Consider the following 17,099-nt stretch of genomic DNA (forward strand, 5'->3'; position numbering starts at 1 on the left):
GTGAGAGAGTTCACCTAAGCATGTGTCGGTCATGTTCTTTATTATCCTGACAATGAGACGCTCGCTAAAAAAACAAATGGATTAGAGAACCGCAGAGAATTTATCGGTATAATAATGTACTTTATGATGTGGAATTTATGTTTATAAATCATGCCCATTGCCATGACAGGCCAAAAGGTACAGCGGTATTTTTCAGAAAGATGTTTTTTGTCAGCCAGCGAGTTAAAATCTGCATACCAGCCTCTGCAAACTTCCTTTTCCCTCCAAATGTGACACATCGATGGAAAAGTTCTAAACAAATAAGCGCAGCTTATTAATATCGCTGCCGACATCAGTTGTCAGGTTGGGAAGGGAGGACTGCCAGGACCCTAAATAACCCCCTGACCTGAGTGGCCCAGCGACCTCAGTCTGCAGAGGTGAGGGAGCACCTAATTGTGCCATCCATGGCTTCGGGGCAGGGATCGACACATGTTCCTCCACAGCGCGAACCCATCTGGGTCTGCAGCCACTTAAAATGCATTTTCCACACGTTGGCAGTCGTGACACAGCAGGTAGGCCCTGCGTGAGAAAATGACAACAGGTTGTACACTGTGTGCAACCTACAATTTGGACACATCACTAAATCTTGCGCAAATCTACCTCTGAATCTCTGTCAGTTTCCCAACAACAGCCAAAACCATTTATACCTTCATGCGTCATGACTGGAGTGACTCATCTGTGGATCACTGCTGAGAAGTCTTGCGGGGAGTTTTCTGCCGCTCTGAGCTGTAGAAATGTTGTACTTTTTGATGACAGCATGCTCAGCGACAGCCTTTACATTTCAACACCTCCATCTCCATAAAGCTGGTTACATCTTTGATGTTTCTGAAGCTTCAGAAACTTTGCGTAAAGACACTCAGAAACTGGTATTATTTACAAACACTGGTTTTATGGATCGTAACTAAAACCTCGTATCAGTTTCTATATGCTGCCCGACAGCCTCAAGCCAACAATTTGGATGTGATTGGCGCGGTATTTGAAGGATCGAATGCGAAGAGAGTGGTTCAGAAGATTTTTGATGAGCCCCATGATTGCACTGGTTTACATTTCATTCACAGAGAGCGGAAAGTAGCTCAATCCCAGTTGGGTTCAATCAACTTGGAAGAGAGAGAGGGAAACAGAGAGAAAAACAAAAAAAACCCTCATCTGGTCATCAAAGCAAAAGGCTGTGGACAGAAACGGGGAATTATATGAGGTTACATTTACATAAGCGGCCAAGTCAACTTAAGGATTAACTGGTATTAAAACTGAGGCCTGCTGGGACCTCTGGTGGAGCCAAAGGAAGGACAGGAAAGTCATCGTTGCTCAGGCTAATCTCGGAAGCTGCTGCTTACCTTTAGCGAAGCCGTGGCTCTGTGCCACCATCATGGAAAAAATGAGCAAACATAAGCGGGTAGGCCTACAAGAATGTCGTGGCGCATAGAAGAGGCGGAAAAAAGAAGGAGAGAATGGGAGAAGAATGAGAAAAGGGGGGAAAAGAAAAAGGAGAAGAAAGGAGAGGGACAAGGGGGGAAAAAAGTGAGGCTGTCCAAACAGAACCAGATGCAGGAGTGTGGAGGCTCGTTTGATCTCGATCCTCATAGGCTGATTGATGTTGCACATTTCATTTCCTTGTCAAAGTCCTGACATAATGTTTCACTAAACACTCAGACCTGCTCTCATCTTTGTTCTGTTTCCACAGGGGTCATAATTAAGCTTTTTTTAGAGCTGAAAATAGATCATACACATATCAATATATCAACATACACTATATAGGCTTACATACACAGACACACACACACACACACCGGGGGGTTTGGATATCCAAAAAGCCAGTATGTTGTCTGTTTCTGTCTCTCCACCAGATGGTTTTAGCCTGACTGAAATACTGCACTGAAGAGTAGCCACGCTTACACTTTGAAGTTCAGGGGGAAATATCTTTATGTCCGTAATGCAGTCAATTCAATTACCATCATGTGACTCCGCGGTGACAAACTCAGCTGGTAGGAGCGCAGCGGCGTGACCGATCGTAAGTGATGTGTTTGGAAATCCATACTGGCCTAACAAAAGGAGCCAATCATTGAATTCCTCCTCACCTTCACCCCTGAGAATTTCCTCACCCTCCTGCCCGCAGTTACTGAAGTTTGCACACAGCACACTACAACCATACCCATCCTTCAAGAGCTCCATCCCTCCCCAGGAGCTTATAGTGACACAAAGGCAGACATCTGGGACCCATTTCCCCTCCGTGGAGAAGCCCTTCCTGTGGGGTATCCACTTAGAGGGGTTCGGGAGGAGTAGGCTGGGGGGTGTGCGGTGGGGTGAAGGTGCATGGTAGGTGGGGGATGGTGGTGGTGGTGATGGTGGTGGGAGCCTGAAGACTACTAATGAGGAGGAGAGGTGTGGATGATCTAAACACAGAGTCAAACCTCCTGCCTTTCCTGGTTCGGGACCTTTTCGATTAAAGAAAGGCTTCGAAATGTATTCATTCATTTTATTTATTTGTTTATTTGCAGAGTTACACATAGTTTAGCATAAAGACTGGAAACAGCTCATAAAATCCACCCGCCAACATCTCAAAAGCACAACGGGTTATTCAGCACTAAAAATACCTGCACAAGACCTAGCACATTAAAAAAAAAGACACTCCACTGCTTTAATGACGTTTTTATTTTATTTTGTTTTACAGAGACAACACGCAGTTAGTGGTAATTACATCAGAGTTTGCTCACTGCAAAATGGGCAACCATTTCCCCTGGGCAGGTAGACAAAAAATTTTTAAAAAAAGGAGAAGAAGAAGAAGAAGCAGGAAAAAACAACAACAACAGCCCATAGAAGTCTTATTATAATTATAATTTTCACCAGGCTCTTTGTTTCTCATAGTTTCCTGCCTCTTTGGTGTCTGTTCACCCAAATGTGATATTTATGATACAGACTCTTCTCATCTGTTTCCAGAAATCCAAACGAGAATATTTCTCCCGGGCTTTCATCTCTGATTTGAAATGACCAAATCCATCCGCCAGCACTGACAAGCCCTTAAAAACACTGATTTTCCACATACAACTTTTGTTCATGCTTCATAATGCAGAAATAAATAAAAAAATAAAATAAAAACTTCTCACAACTGGTGAAATTCATTTGCTGTTGAAGTCTTACAATCGATGGTCCAGATATGCTCCTGAACAGACCTCGAGGTGAGCTTGATTGACACACTTTTTCTAGGTGTGTGTTTACCCCCGCTGCGCACAAGCATCTATTATTCTTGTTTAGCTGTGCCTTCTTCGTATTAGATTGTAATTTATCATAATATTTAGCACTCGGGCTTCCTTCAAATGTCCCTGCTTTCATGTGTAATTTAGCCAATATCCTGCACTGGCTCTGATTACAGTGTTTAAGTGCTGGGGTCCATCCGTGGCACATTACAAACAGTCCCAGCGGAGCTCACAGCTGAGCTGGGGATAACACACACTGGGTTGGTGCAGGCGGAGCAGCAGGTTAGGCTGGAAAAAAAGAGTCATGGGACTCATTCTGGCACTTTCAGAGAAGAAGAAGCAGTGCATGATGGCTACAAGACAGAAGAAGGGGTGGGAATGTGTAGTGACATTATCACACATCCAGCTCCGTCGGTTGTTCCAATGAAGCAATGTGTGCAAGGTGGAGGGAACTAAACTGATTAAATATGAGAGCTTGCTGAAAATAAATGGGCCTGCTTGTTTTGTTTAGTTTTTTAGTAATGACTGATACGTGGCAGATAAGTTTGTGAACCACTGAATTAAAGGTGTGTTATGTGAAAGTGGTATTTCTCTTTCTTGATTAAGTGTGTTGATTTATTTCAGACACAAAAAGACATGCGTTAAACATGCAGGTATAAACAAGTGGTAGGTGTGCATATGTGTTGCTTCACTGTTACATCATATCATCTCCATATGTGCGAGCAGCACGTCCTGTGATCTCCCTGTGAATCAGAAAATGAATTGCAAGGGCAACACATTGCAAGTACATTTAGATTTGAACTTTATTGGCAGTAAACACAAATAAGGATTTTTGGATTTCTATCAAAGCTGCCTCTGTAGTCAACATGACCCCCCGTCCCCCAAATGTTTTTTAATTTAAACTTAGTGCTGACTCTAGGCAGAAAGACGCTGATGTGATCAAGCTCTATATATAGAAAACCATCACATGAGAGTCATTTTCACTGCTGAGTCAGCCACACAACTTCACCATGTTAGGTTCACTTTTCTTGTAAGTAAGCCTGACAGTGAGTCAGCAGATCAGCGCTGACCATGTGGCCACTTCACTTGGAAAATCCTGTTTCAGTGTGAACTTCTTAAATGAGCTTATCAAGCCGCAAGTATTGTCTGGGAGGAAGAGACTCTTTCTACAGCACTTTTTCAACTGAATGTGAAACAGAAACACAATAATGACCTTTTACCATATGTGAAATGTAGTGTACATTCAACACCAAGCCAAAAGCTTGTGGCGTTAAGTCTACAATGTCTGAATATCTTGATATGAGATGAGAAGGCAATCAAACACCTTTCTGGCTTTCTATGGTCCTTTTTAGACCAAAAAACCCCCCAAACAAAACATACACATATACCATGAATCAGTTTGAGCGATAGTTCTTCAGATAAAGATCCCTGTCAGGTCAAGTGTCTAAAAACTCACTCTTCAAATGCTAGTTCCTGGAAGCAGTGTGAACCTGGAAAATCCAGGATTAGACACTATCACGCATCCAGCTCTGTCGGGCGTTCCAGTGAAGCACTGTCTGCAAGGTGGAGGGAAATGTTGCGTTTCTGAAGCAGAGCTATTGCATTAGAAACATCAACAGAGCCAGCTTCAAAGGGGTCTGCCTTCACATTGAATCAGGCCCCACTTCCATTAGATTAGATGGCCTTACCAAAGTTACATTGCGTTAACGTTTCTTTATGGTTTCTCAAATCCCTCGTTCTGGTTTTGGTTCCCCCTGTGAAGCCACTTCAAACAGCCTCTGCCATGGCATATCCCTTTGTGCTCTAAAACAGCAAATATGTGTCTCTCTAAAATGTTTCAGATGCAAGCTCGCAGTGGTCCCAGAGGCGGAGAGAGCATCGCACACACAAACACATCAGAGGAGCAATGAACAATAGATGAGTGTAAAGGTAAGCCATCTAGCGTGCTGTCAACAGCCGATTCAATTGACTGATGAGTGATGGTCGGTGCAGATGAAGACAGACAGATGAGGAGGAAAAAGGTCAAAAATAGAAAGAGAAAAGCGGAAAAACAGGGAGAAATCCTGCATCAGTAAATCAGTGTGTTAAAAGGAAGGGATTGGACGGAGGGGGGGGCTGCAAAAGGTCTAGAAACATATGTTTCAGTTTGTAAATAAAACAGTAAATTGCTATGGATATTGCTTAAATATCTGTGGGCTTTGTACCATGCTTTGCGGAAGTTCCTCGGAAATCATTCTGGGACTGCCTTCTTAAAATGCCAAAGCGACTTCTTAATGTCAAAGCGGCCATCTGGTTCTCGACCAATTCAAGATGTTTTCTTTTCATTTCGTTTTTTTTTTCTTCCTGATGCTTCTTTTTTTAGATCAAATACTTCATTTTTGTATGATTAATTCCGCTTTTCGTCAATCGCAGTGGAAAAGCCAGCAAACCCGTAAATCCCCGTACACCTTCTATCTGGCACTCTAAAGTAAAAGTACTTTTACTTCATTCAAGAAATTGAACACTACAATACCAGTACAGTATACATCTTCAACACTTTTACAGTTGTACTGCTTCTTCTATTATGTTAAAGGCCAAGCCTAGGCAACTAATTTTCCCAAGGAGCCACATGAGAAACTGGGACTGTTGTCCCAAGGGCCACGTCAATAAGCTTACTGGTGCTACCCTCCATAACAGTCCCACCAATAAGCCTATTGGTGTGGCGAATAAGCTTGTTGGTAGGACTATTGTGGATGACCACAAAAAAAAAGATTATTGGTGGGACTGTTGTGGACAACAGTCCCAGTTTCTCATTTGGCCCATTGGGAAAAAAATTTTTGCCCACCCTGTTTTGTTTTGTTTTGTTTCCTTTCCTACAGTCACCTGGCTGTTTATATTTTACATACATTGCAAATGTCAAGGTATGTAAAGGTCCAGGAGGTATCAAAATGTGAAATTCCAGCAATATATTTAAACACTCATTCTGCCCCCTAACAATTTTAATACCAGGGTTCTCAAGGTGCAGTCCATGGAGGCAGTCGCAGCCCTTGATAACATTTTATGTGGTCTATGAGCGCAGCAGGACAAGAATGCACTACTGTACATTTGATTTATCTGCAGGTCAAGTCATTCTATGAAACAGCTGTGCAGAATGAGACCAGAGTTTCTTCTCTTTCTGTTAGAGCAGACTAAACTTTCCTAACACTGATAAGTACACCTGGTATTAAGGAAATGTTGCAGCCACAGGAGCCACAGTTTGATAGAAGATAGTATTTAGACAAAGGTGTTTCTCATTAAAATAAATTAGGGCTCCATGCTAAAATGGAACAGAAACTTTAATGCCATTACAAACACCTGTATTTGCTTACCATTTTATGTTAAATCAGGTATATGATTTAAAAAAAAAACCTCTAAAACAGTACAGATTATCAATATGAAGTGCTATCCTCGGAGCAGGCGTAAGAGTATTGACTACACTTGATATGTGCAATTTTCTTGTGAGCCCTTCAGTTTCCCCAAAAATGTACTCAGTCATCAAAACTTTCAAAAACCACTGGTTTAATGCTTTAAATAAATGCTCAGAAGCAGACGATATATAAGATGAAACAGTGCTGTACACATATTTAAAGGCTAGTACAAGTAATTTCTGCACCTACATAATTTCTTGCACCACTTGAAAAATGGTAACTTTGATTTTTGATGCCAATTTTCTCCCAGGGTTGACAATTTTGCATTTCACCAACTGGCAGTGCCATCTTGTTCTCAATAAATTATGCAATGGTTTGCATATTTTTCAATTCAAATATTTAAATCAGCCACATCTGACATGTTTCGCAATATTTTTTGAGCTGTAGAATCATAATGCATAATATGGCTTAAACTGGATTAATATCACTGCTCAGGGAGCAGTTTTAACTTTTTTTTAAACATGGTTAGTTAAATACAAAAGAATACATCACACTTTGTGAAGTCACCTTATATTTTGCAGCCAAATAACAACAGTGGAGCAAACTGAAATGAAAAAGCAATGTAATTAAAAGTAAATATCCAATAATCTACTAATACTTTCACTTTGCAATAAAACATTTTAAAATGAGGACCAAGTTTTTCTTTCTCTCTATGCATTTTGATGCTAATGGTGTTATAATAAATATAAGTGTGAACAGACTGTTGACACATCTACAAAAGCTAAATGTGCTCTAACTGTTCACTTTCATGTGCCAGTGTGAACACATGAACAGGTCCAAATTTGCTGTTCTATAACTGAAGTCAGACACTCAAATTCTGACTGTAAGTGTATGCTGAATGCAAAGGAACATCTTTACTTCTTGCCGGTTGCTTGCTATAGATTTAAACAGTCATCTTGTGTTTGCTCTGCAGTGTGTAATTATACAGGATGTTTAGGATATTTGGGTTATTTGAATGTCTAAACTATTGTTTCCAGTCTCTCCACACTCTGCCAGACTGCCAGTCAAGACAACTTCCTCCCTTGATTTGGGTAGAGTCCTGTAATTGAATAAAAAGAGACCCCTCCCTCTCTTTACATACTACACACACACAAACACACACATGCACATTTTACAGGCTGGTGTATAAACTTAATAGGGTGCATTTGGTTCCAAAGCCCCCAGCCCGCTTGATGGAAAGTGAGCTGGATTGTTTTTCAGTTTCTTAATGTCGAAGTTTATAACAGCCAGATAAAAACAACGTTACCATGGTGATTTAACCACAACATCGCAATTACCTTGATGCTGCGAGACTCTCCGGGCTTACAAACAAACCAGTATAATGCAATTAAGATATAAGCACCACAAAAATGTTGGTAAAACGCAGAGGAAGGATGTAGGACAGCAACAAAGTGAAATAATCATGGTGGCTTTTCCAGGATCAAAGTTATTGATAAATATAGTAAATAACCAAGCACCATGCCAAAATTCACTTCTTTTAATCCTCAGCATAGCAGGAGTTCTTTCCTTAATGAGCACTGCAGGATGGAATTAAGGGGACACTTTTTTTTCTTCCGCCAGATATTTTTCTCCTAACAAATAACTTAATGAGCGAAAGAACACCAAAAAATGATAGCACTGTAAAAATTCGCTAACATATTTTTCACATCAACTTCAAAGTGCTTCTATCAGGCAGCTGCTTTAACAAAATCATATAGCAAAAAAAAAACAACACCCTGAACCAGCCTCCCCCACCCCCCACCTTTCCTTTGAGGGACAAAATAAAAATGTGGATAAATGGAATAATTGCTCAACTTCAAAGTGCAGGTTATTGCCTGCGTTTACTGTTGCGATTGCAATGCAGTGGGGATGTTTTCTCTTCAGAAGGGTGGCTCGGCTTGGTGGGAGAAGTGCTTCATTCCTGTCAGGGTGCAAATCACATTTCAATGCCTAAAAACACTGACCCTTCTGCCCCGGGCTTAGTCAGAAGAGGAGTGCATGACACTTTCAAACTGATTCCATAATAGTTTCTAATACTCACATTATAAGCTTTGTGATTTTTTTATTTTATTTTATTTATTTTTTTGATGGGGGGGGGGGGGGGGGGGTTGTACTTTTTAAAGAACAGCAGACATTAAAAATTTTAGAGGAACAGAAAGTGCAAAAGAAACAAAGAAATTCCTGGTCAGAAAAGAGGAAGAGCTCTTGGTCACAGCCATGCACATTTTCAGACTTTATTAACAGCACTCTTAGAGACACTCCTGCACAAACACACACACACCTACATTCAGTCAAATGATACATGCGGATGCACAAAGTTTCCAGACTCACCTTACAATATAAATGTCCATAATCGGGTTTCACATGGATGATATAAAACAAAGTAACTTGATTACTTAAGTGTGCATAACAGTGTCATCACAGCCCAATGAATGCCCGTTTCGCCTTTTTGTCACACAGACAAAAAATAAAATAAAATTTAAAAAAATCACTCATACAATAAAAATGCTGGTTCAAAGTTCAGAAACATACAGTACCAATACATTGGTGCTTATTTGGAATTTCACAGGAAAGCCTAAATGATGAAGGATTTCAGGCTTACCTGCCTTCAATAAGGCCTCGACGCACTTTTAAAGCAGTGTGTGAATGTATATCAGCTTTAAATCACTGTACATCAAGGGACCGGTGCTTTGTGATCTGATTTTGTCATTTGATTACTCAATGTACAACCTGTAAGCTAGTAAAAAAAACCCACCTTAAATAGAAATATCACACAGATAGAACGATAAGAAACGCCCATGAACTGTACATTTATATCTGGAAGAGGGATACCCCCTAGTGGCTGCAGCGTTGAACTGAAGGTTTTCACAGAAGAGTCGGTAAATTTGCAACAAGTTCTTTAACTGCGATGTGGTTAAAAAATTGATCATATTCTAGGAATGTTTTACCAAGAGGACACTGTGTAGATTCGGGGGTGAACGAAAAAGTAAGAAAATAAAATCTATCTGGGCTAGTATAAAACGGAGCTGGATTTATCAGAAAAGTTTAGAAGTCAACGAAAAATCCTGCTCAGAATTAAAAATGAACCAGTACGTGGTGACGTGGAGACCCTGTTCAAGGTCATGATGCTCTGCATAAAGAAAAGAAAAAAAGCACTGCTGGTTTATTTTTTTACTCCTCCATCAGCTCCACACTGTGAGAGCAAGTCTGTGCATCTTCTGTAAGATGCAGGACTTTCCCTCAGAAGTCACTGAGGATACCGATGTCCTCAAACTCAGTGCGGTATTGTTCAGCAGTGTGGGTGAGCATGAAGGACCATTTCAGGGTCATGACGCTCCACACACAGGACAGGTAGAAGCTCTGAGGGTCAGTGAAGGCTGCGAAAACAGAGACACACAATTCAATTCAATTTTATTTATATAGAACCAATCCACACAACAGCTCCCTCAGGGCACTTTGACAATCAAATAACCCCTTGTGAGCAAGCACTTGGGGTTATTAGGACCTAAACACATTAAATGTCCCACTCTACAACCATCTTTTAACTGAACCCTTTCTTCTGTAAAGTAAAAGATGCTGGCTGCAAAGTACTGGGTCAAATAATAAAACTATTTGAAATAAGTAATTGATAAACAATGATTTCACATAGCAACAAGTCTGAGTATGTACACCACAGAGCTGTTTGGTAATGAACAATATACATAAAAAAAAATGAAGTGAGACCAGAAAGTGATGCCGAACAACTCACTGTCTTTGTATAGGGCGCCAATGCCCAGGAAAACAACGAAGCTTGCGAGTGCCAGCAGAGAGAAGAAAATCCCAATGAGCATGAAAAACCTGAGGCCTTTCAGCCAGGTCCGCCAGTAGTCCTGCAGGTACATGATGTGAGTGATCAGGGTCCAGAGTGCCAACACACCTGAAGGAAGAGACCAGGTACAGACAGCAAAGTTAGCTTTCAGCTTCATGAGTCTGTTTAAAAGGCAGAGTACTACAGGTTTTACATGATATGATCCACCTTCTTGCCATTTTCTAATAATATGTAAATGCATCAACACATTTCCACATTATTACACTTTTTTAATTTTATTGTTGCACTGTAACAGAGCTGCAGTTGTTGTGCACATATTCAACTCCTCTCTGATTCAGATTTAATGCTAAAGCTCTTGTTTTACTAACCTTTAAGCCTTACGTCAGGACTGGTGCTGAAAACTAAGTCTGACTGGAGGAGGAAGTCTGAATATTACAGTGAGACTGGCTGAGAATCTGTATTTGGTGGTATCTATAAGAGTTCTGATTCTCAAGTGTTTGATTTCAGTTTACTTGAGTTCATCAGTGGGGAAAAGATTCAAGATTAAACTTGTGTCAAGTACGTTTTAAACCCCCTTTGAGTTGATGGCAGCTTGGAAATTTGGAAAATACTCTGAGGGACCAATTTGTGTCCCAAAGAGGAAAACATCCTTTACAATAACAGCTCCTCACTTCTGGAACATTATTCTAACTTTGAATGTAACCTTAAAGCCATCATACCTAGCTGTTTTCCTTATACCGGTATGCTCACATTTTCTTTTTGTTTGATTGATTTGTAATTCATACAAGCTAACTGTATGTTCTGTCTAACATCAACTGTTTGCCTAGTTTTTGCTCACTTTATCCTTTAATGACTTTTATGTTTTCAAAAAGTAGCTAGGAGGCAGATTCTGCCTCAGCCATTTGGCTAACGCTGGCACATTTATGGTAACCTTCATTAATGCAGACTGTCCCTGACAATTAACACTAACATTAAAAATGTGTAGTAAACAACACACTTACAGCTGAACTGAACATACAGCCATGTGAAAGAGCCTGTGAAAAACTAAGTACACCTCATGATTCAGACGCTTGTAGCACCACCCACAGCAGAGATAATTTAAAGTAATGGTTTTCATTATGAAGTTGTTAGTCGCTAACATTATTTGGGAGGAATTCTGGCCCACTTTTCTTTGTTTGCTGAGTTCATTGAGGTTTTGGAGTATTTGTTTATGCGCAGCTTTCTTAAGGTCCTGCTACAGTATTTTAATCAAGCTGAGGTCTGGACTTTGACTGGACCATTGCAACACCTTAATTCTTTTCTCTTTCAGTCATTGCGTTATAGATTTGCTAGAGTGCTTGGGAACTTTGTTGTACTGCATAACCCACTTTTAGCTAAGTAACACACGAGCCTTCATATTTGACTCTAGAATACCTGGGTATACAGAGCAGTTCATGGTTGATATAGTGACTACAAGATGCTACTTCAGGAGCTCAGCTCCTATGGCGGAAAAAACCCTAATCATCAACCTTCCAACTGCCATGCTCAACAGTCGGTACGAGGTGTTTGTGCAGTGCATTATAGCCAAACATCTGCATGTGCTTTTTAGTGAAAAGAGGCTTTCTCTTTGTATCCCTTCCAAATGAGCCATACTTGTTCAGAAACTCCTTTGAGTTTGAGTCTAACCTTATTGTAAATTTGCTGGGGTGTCACTTCCGGAAAGACTTGAAAGCTCGATCCTAGAAAATTAACAAAACATCTGCTTTTATACAGGTGCTCACACTTGCTGAATCATTTAATCAGGTGCACTATTTACCCTCTTAATTCATATGGAAGAAGTAAGAGTGTACTTAGCTTTCACAGTGAAAACTGTCTTTTTCACATGACTGCATATACCAGTCATTGAAATAAATTTGACTGGTCATGAACTTTTGTTTGTATAATCAATAAATGCTGGATCATGACACAGCATGCTGCCAAATGCTGAGTCAACAAATCACACTTCTCTTTTTGTCATTGCAACAGAAGGAAGTGCAACAACTTTTATATTAGTTGAAGATCAGTGAAGATGCACAGGATACACTTTTGCTCTTTCCTGTGGGATGACTCATCATCATGTAAACATGTTTGTGGTCTCACAGGATCAGATTCAGATTTACTTGTGGGTAAAAGAATTCAAAATCTTGATATTATATCAATATGTATTTTTAAAAGAATGAGGAAAACATGGTATGGTGCAAATGAACCTTTAACTGTTTACTGTGTGCTAAGTTTTTTATATATTTAAAAAAAAGAAGAAGTTGGGATGGACAGTCTGTATGCAAGCATACAACAACAACCATGACTCTACTTCATGTGCTGGATTATTTCTGATATTGTGTTAATAAAATAACAGCTTTGATTAAAATCAATAGCCCAATTCTTTTCAACGCTGACTGACTGTGAAATAAATCAGGCACGTCAATTACGCCCCAGCCTGATGGACAAAGAAATTGCAGCTCTTCATTTTCAGTCCGATTAATGTGTTACTACCAATGTAATTAGGAATGGTTACTGACTAACTGCACAAAAAGATGACACCACTGTTGTACTTTAACTAGTTTGATCTTTGGTAAAAATGCACATTTAACAACCGCTAACACTGAGTACACTACACCCTATCAGCAGATGAGCGCAGAGGTTTCAGATGCTCATCTGTAAACCTCGATAGAGTTTCAAAGGTCAAATTTCCAGATGCAACTCTTTTATCACCGTTGCACGGTTGTGCATGGGCGGAAGCATTTTTATCTTTTTGGCAAACCTAACAGGATCTAACATTGCGATTTGTGACATCCTGTCAAGTCCATTGTCCATATGTTCACACTGCATGATAATATCTGAACTCAAAGCAGCACAGTCGTAAAGGAAATGCTACTGCTCTAAAACAACAGCCTTTCTTTTGCAATGTTGACATATTTTCCTTTTATTGTGAGTTTGCACAGACATGCCCTTTAACCAGGTGTAAATCTGTACTCGGATTATACTCGGACATGGATTATACATCACGCTCCCTTATTCACCATCAATGTCCACAGTAAGTCATACAAAGTACTGGTGATTCAGGATTGGAAAGGTTTTAAAAATGTCCTTTAAAAACTGACATTGGAGAACGGAGACTCTAATGGTTGATCTAGTAGGTGTTCACCAGTGGGAACAGATTAAAGTATAAACAACAGGAATGCTATTATACTTGTTAATAAATGATGCTGAAAAAGACTCTTCTACTGTGGATAGTGTTATTTGTCTAAATGTTCTGAGAATTAATTCATAATTCAGATGAACACAGAGCGACTTATTTTACTTAGATTTATAGGATTTGGGTCTTGAACATATTTAAACTTTCTATTTAAAAAAGACACTTGTGTAGAAGTTTATGAACATAAAGTGACATCTGATTATTTTAAGGTCTTCAAGACAAACAGTAAATTTAACAAAAACATTTTTTTTTAAAAGTGCAATATTTACGCACACATTTGGTTGCCGCATGTGTCATAAAGTTAGATGACCTGGCCTTGAAATAGAAGTTATACCTGTGACACATCTCTAACTCTACGCTCCCATAAATGCCAATAAATCTCTCATTCACTGCTCCTCACACTCATCACATGTATCGCTGCAGAGAGTGTTTACTTCACCTGACAGTCCCCCCATGGCTCCAGTCCAAGGCTGATTGTACACGAAGTTCCACACCAGAAAGGCTGAAAAGCCCACGATCGTACCAAACGAAGCATAGGCGATCCTCATGTACGTCTTATTGATACCCATGATTGCAAATTTAAAGTTAATAATAAAAAAAATAAAATAAAGGCTGTGTGGGGAGAAGCAGTCGCGGGCTGGGCTGGAGGAGAGCCGAGTGTCTGTGAGCTGCAGCAGCAGGAGGTAAGAGCTGGTAATAATAAAATATCTACCTGACAAAAAAAAGGTCCACGAGGACACAGTGTGACTAAAACAACGCGTGTGCTCTGCTGGCTAATGGTTAATGTGGTTACTGTGAAACATGACAGCGCGTTTCTGATGAGGGATGTCCTATCCAGCTGCAAAAACACACAGCCTTGCGTTACGTCATCAAGAAATCTGATCATGGTGGGTGGACACAGCAACCCCTACAGGACCACAGAGGAAATTATCTACCTCAGAGCTCTGTGTGTGTGTGTGTAAAATAACAGCTGGACGGATTAAAACCCTTTTTAATTTGCATGTTGGATTCATAGGTGATGAATGGCAAATGTGTTTTTATTTTATCTGGGCAGATCATAAGTGAAAAAAATAAGAAAATGATCCGGCATGATTTACATGGAGGTTTTGAATAAAATAATGTGCTTCTTGGGACTGTTATAATAAAATTTTATTTGATCTGTGTACTGCATTTGAAACAGATGGCCACATTGTCCATAGAAACTGCTGGTGTTGGTACAAAGGCTCCTGTCTTGTCTTCATAGGAGAATTCTCATCCCATCCTCAGCCATCCTTCATGGGGTCTTTCCCATATTCTGAATCTAAATGGCATCCCTGGGTCAAGATAATCCATTTATACAGTCATGTGGAAAAGAAAGTTGTCACTTTCTAAATCGTCTTGTAAAACACTCAGTAGGCTCTCATTGCTTTCATGGGAATTAAGTGGCTAAATAGGTGTTGCTCATCAAAATAAGACCATGCAATGGTTGCAAAAGCACCATGAGCTACATCTAAGATGCTACAGAAGTTAGCATGTTAAATGCTTAAGTTCATGACAGTACAATCAGAAAAACATTGAACAAGTATGGCTTCTTTAGAAGCTATACAAGGAAAAGGCCTCTCGTCTCTAAGAAAAGCACATGGCAGAACAGCTTAGGTTTGCAAAGCTGCATCAAAGGGATAAAACCATAAGACAGATAATGGTCATAATGCTGTGAGTTATGTACTGATAGGCTGTTTGGTTTTCTCCAAACAACTCATACTGACTGTCACAAAGCTAGAATAATTTTCCCAAAGTGAGGAGCTGTTATTCTAAAGGATGTTTTCATCTTTGGGACACAAATTCTCCTCTTAAAATATTCTCCAATTTTATGCTGCCATCAATTCAAAGAGTACCACAGGCACCTCTGACACAATGCTATCTTACATACAAAGCACTCCATTGATTGCAGCAGTGTTCTAAACCTGCACAATTAATGTTTTGGCAAAAGAGCACAACAACATTCAGAAGGGCAATGGTATATTTACATATATAAAAATATATTTATTTACAATATATTTATTGTAGAGTCCTAATTTCCACTGCCATGCAGACAATCAGCTCAGTGATCCTACGCCAGAGGTCCTTTCATCAGGCCCAAAAAAGGATCTTTTTTTTTTATTTATATATATTTTATTTTAAAAACACCACAAATGTCATCCATGCTTTCGCATCTTCATGTTTGGACTGCTATATTTCCTGCTTTCAGTGGCTGTAGCCCAGGAGCTAGAGCAGGTCAGCTACTAATCAGAGGGTCGGTGGTTTGATCCCCGGGCAAGGTACTAAGCCCAAGTTGCTCTCCGATACATCCACTGGAATATCAGTGTTAGAAAATGCTTGAGCATAGAAAAAAGTGCTTGCGTGAATGAGGCTATAAAGTGCTTCGAGTGCCCATGCCACTCTAAGTGGTTCACCAGCAACCTGGTGGATGCTAAGAGGTTTACACCAGAAATAGTTGCTCATTTGCACGATCAGCTTGGTAAGAGCAGGTTTCGAAAAAGTTAAAACTTTGTTACAAACACAGCTGTGTGCCAACCTAGACCTTGCTGCTTCTTCATATCAATTGTATTTACAAAATGTGCAACTCTATAATATATACCAAATATGACCTGGGGTTGAAGTTAAAGGTACATGTAAACATAATGAAGAGTTGTCTGTGAAGGTTCTCAGTCATCCAGGTCATTGTAGTCTAAGGAGCTTGAAAAGAAAAGTGTCTGGACTTCTTTAAGTTGCTTGAAGACGTTTCACCTCTCATCAGAGAAGCTTCTTCAGTTCTAAGGGTCAAAAGGTGGAGAGTCCCAGATTTAAACCCAGTGGGAGTTTCCCCCCAAAGAGGGACAAAAGGACCCCCTGATGATCCTCTACCTAATCACATGAGCCAAGGTGTGAAAACGGGTGTGGGTCACAATCAGCCAGGGTTTCAGGTGAGCTCATTGTGAAACCTGGCCCCACCCTATCGTGTGATTTCCTGAGTTCTGGAAGAGTTCTGGAAATCTGAAAGATAACAGGAGTTAGAGTCAGAACTGTAGAACTGAAGAACTGTAAGAATAAAAAATGACCTTTATACAAAAAGGGGAAGATGGTAAAGGGTTTTAGAAGACCTGCACTCAAAAAAATGAAACGTTGACTTTAATTAAAATTATTTTGTCAACAGGTTCCACGAAATTGAATTGTGTTAGTTTAAAGCAAAAGTCTTTAGGTCATCTAATTTAATAAACTTGCATTAAAGTAAAACAATCCTTTTGAAGTGAGCCAATTTTATAAATCTATTTAGGATTAATTAACAAGCAATATTTAAGACCACCTAAAACAAGTTATGTTGTATGGACATAAATTATGTATTTACAGGTTAGATAGATTAGATTCGTTTTGTGAACACATTTCTTGTTTGTGGTATTTAAATG

The 17,099-nt window shown here is 39.8% G+C and overlaps 1 protein-coding gene across 1 annotated transcript; it reads right to left on the minus strand.

The window, feature by feature from the left end:
- Nucleotides 1-8,769: 8,769 nt before the first annotated feature.
- LOC146709224 (heme transporter hrg1-B-like) lies at nucleotides 8,770-14,527 on the minus strand. The gene is made up of 3 exons (XM_085458029.1): nucleotides 14,117-14,527; nucleotides 10,404-10,571; nucleotides 8,770-10,032 (listed from the first exon to the last, which is right to left on the minus strand). Exons 1-3 carry the CDS (start codon nucleotides 14,244-14,246, stop codon nucleotides 9,896-9,898), a joined length of 435 nt encoding a protein of 144 aa, XP_085314155.1. The 5' UTR covers nucleotides 14,247-14,527; the 3' UTR covers nucleotides 8,770-9,895.
- Between the last annotated feature and the right edge of the window lie 2,572 nt (nucleotides 14,528-17,099).

Source organism: Copadichromis virginalis, linkage group LG5, assembly GCF_057382275.1.
Source record: "Copadichromis virginalis isolate Kocher_CV1m ecotype Utaka linkage group LG5, C_Virginalis_male_GT1.1, whole genome shotgun sequence".
In the NCBI taxonomy this organism is placed as follows: domain Eukaryota; kingdom Metazoa; phylum Chordata; class Actinopteri; order Cichliformes; family Cichlidae; genus Copadichromis; species Copadichromis virginalis.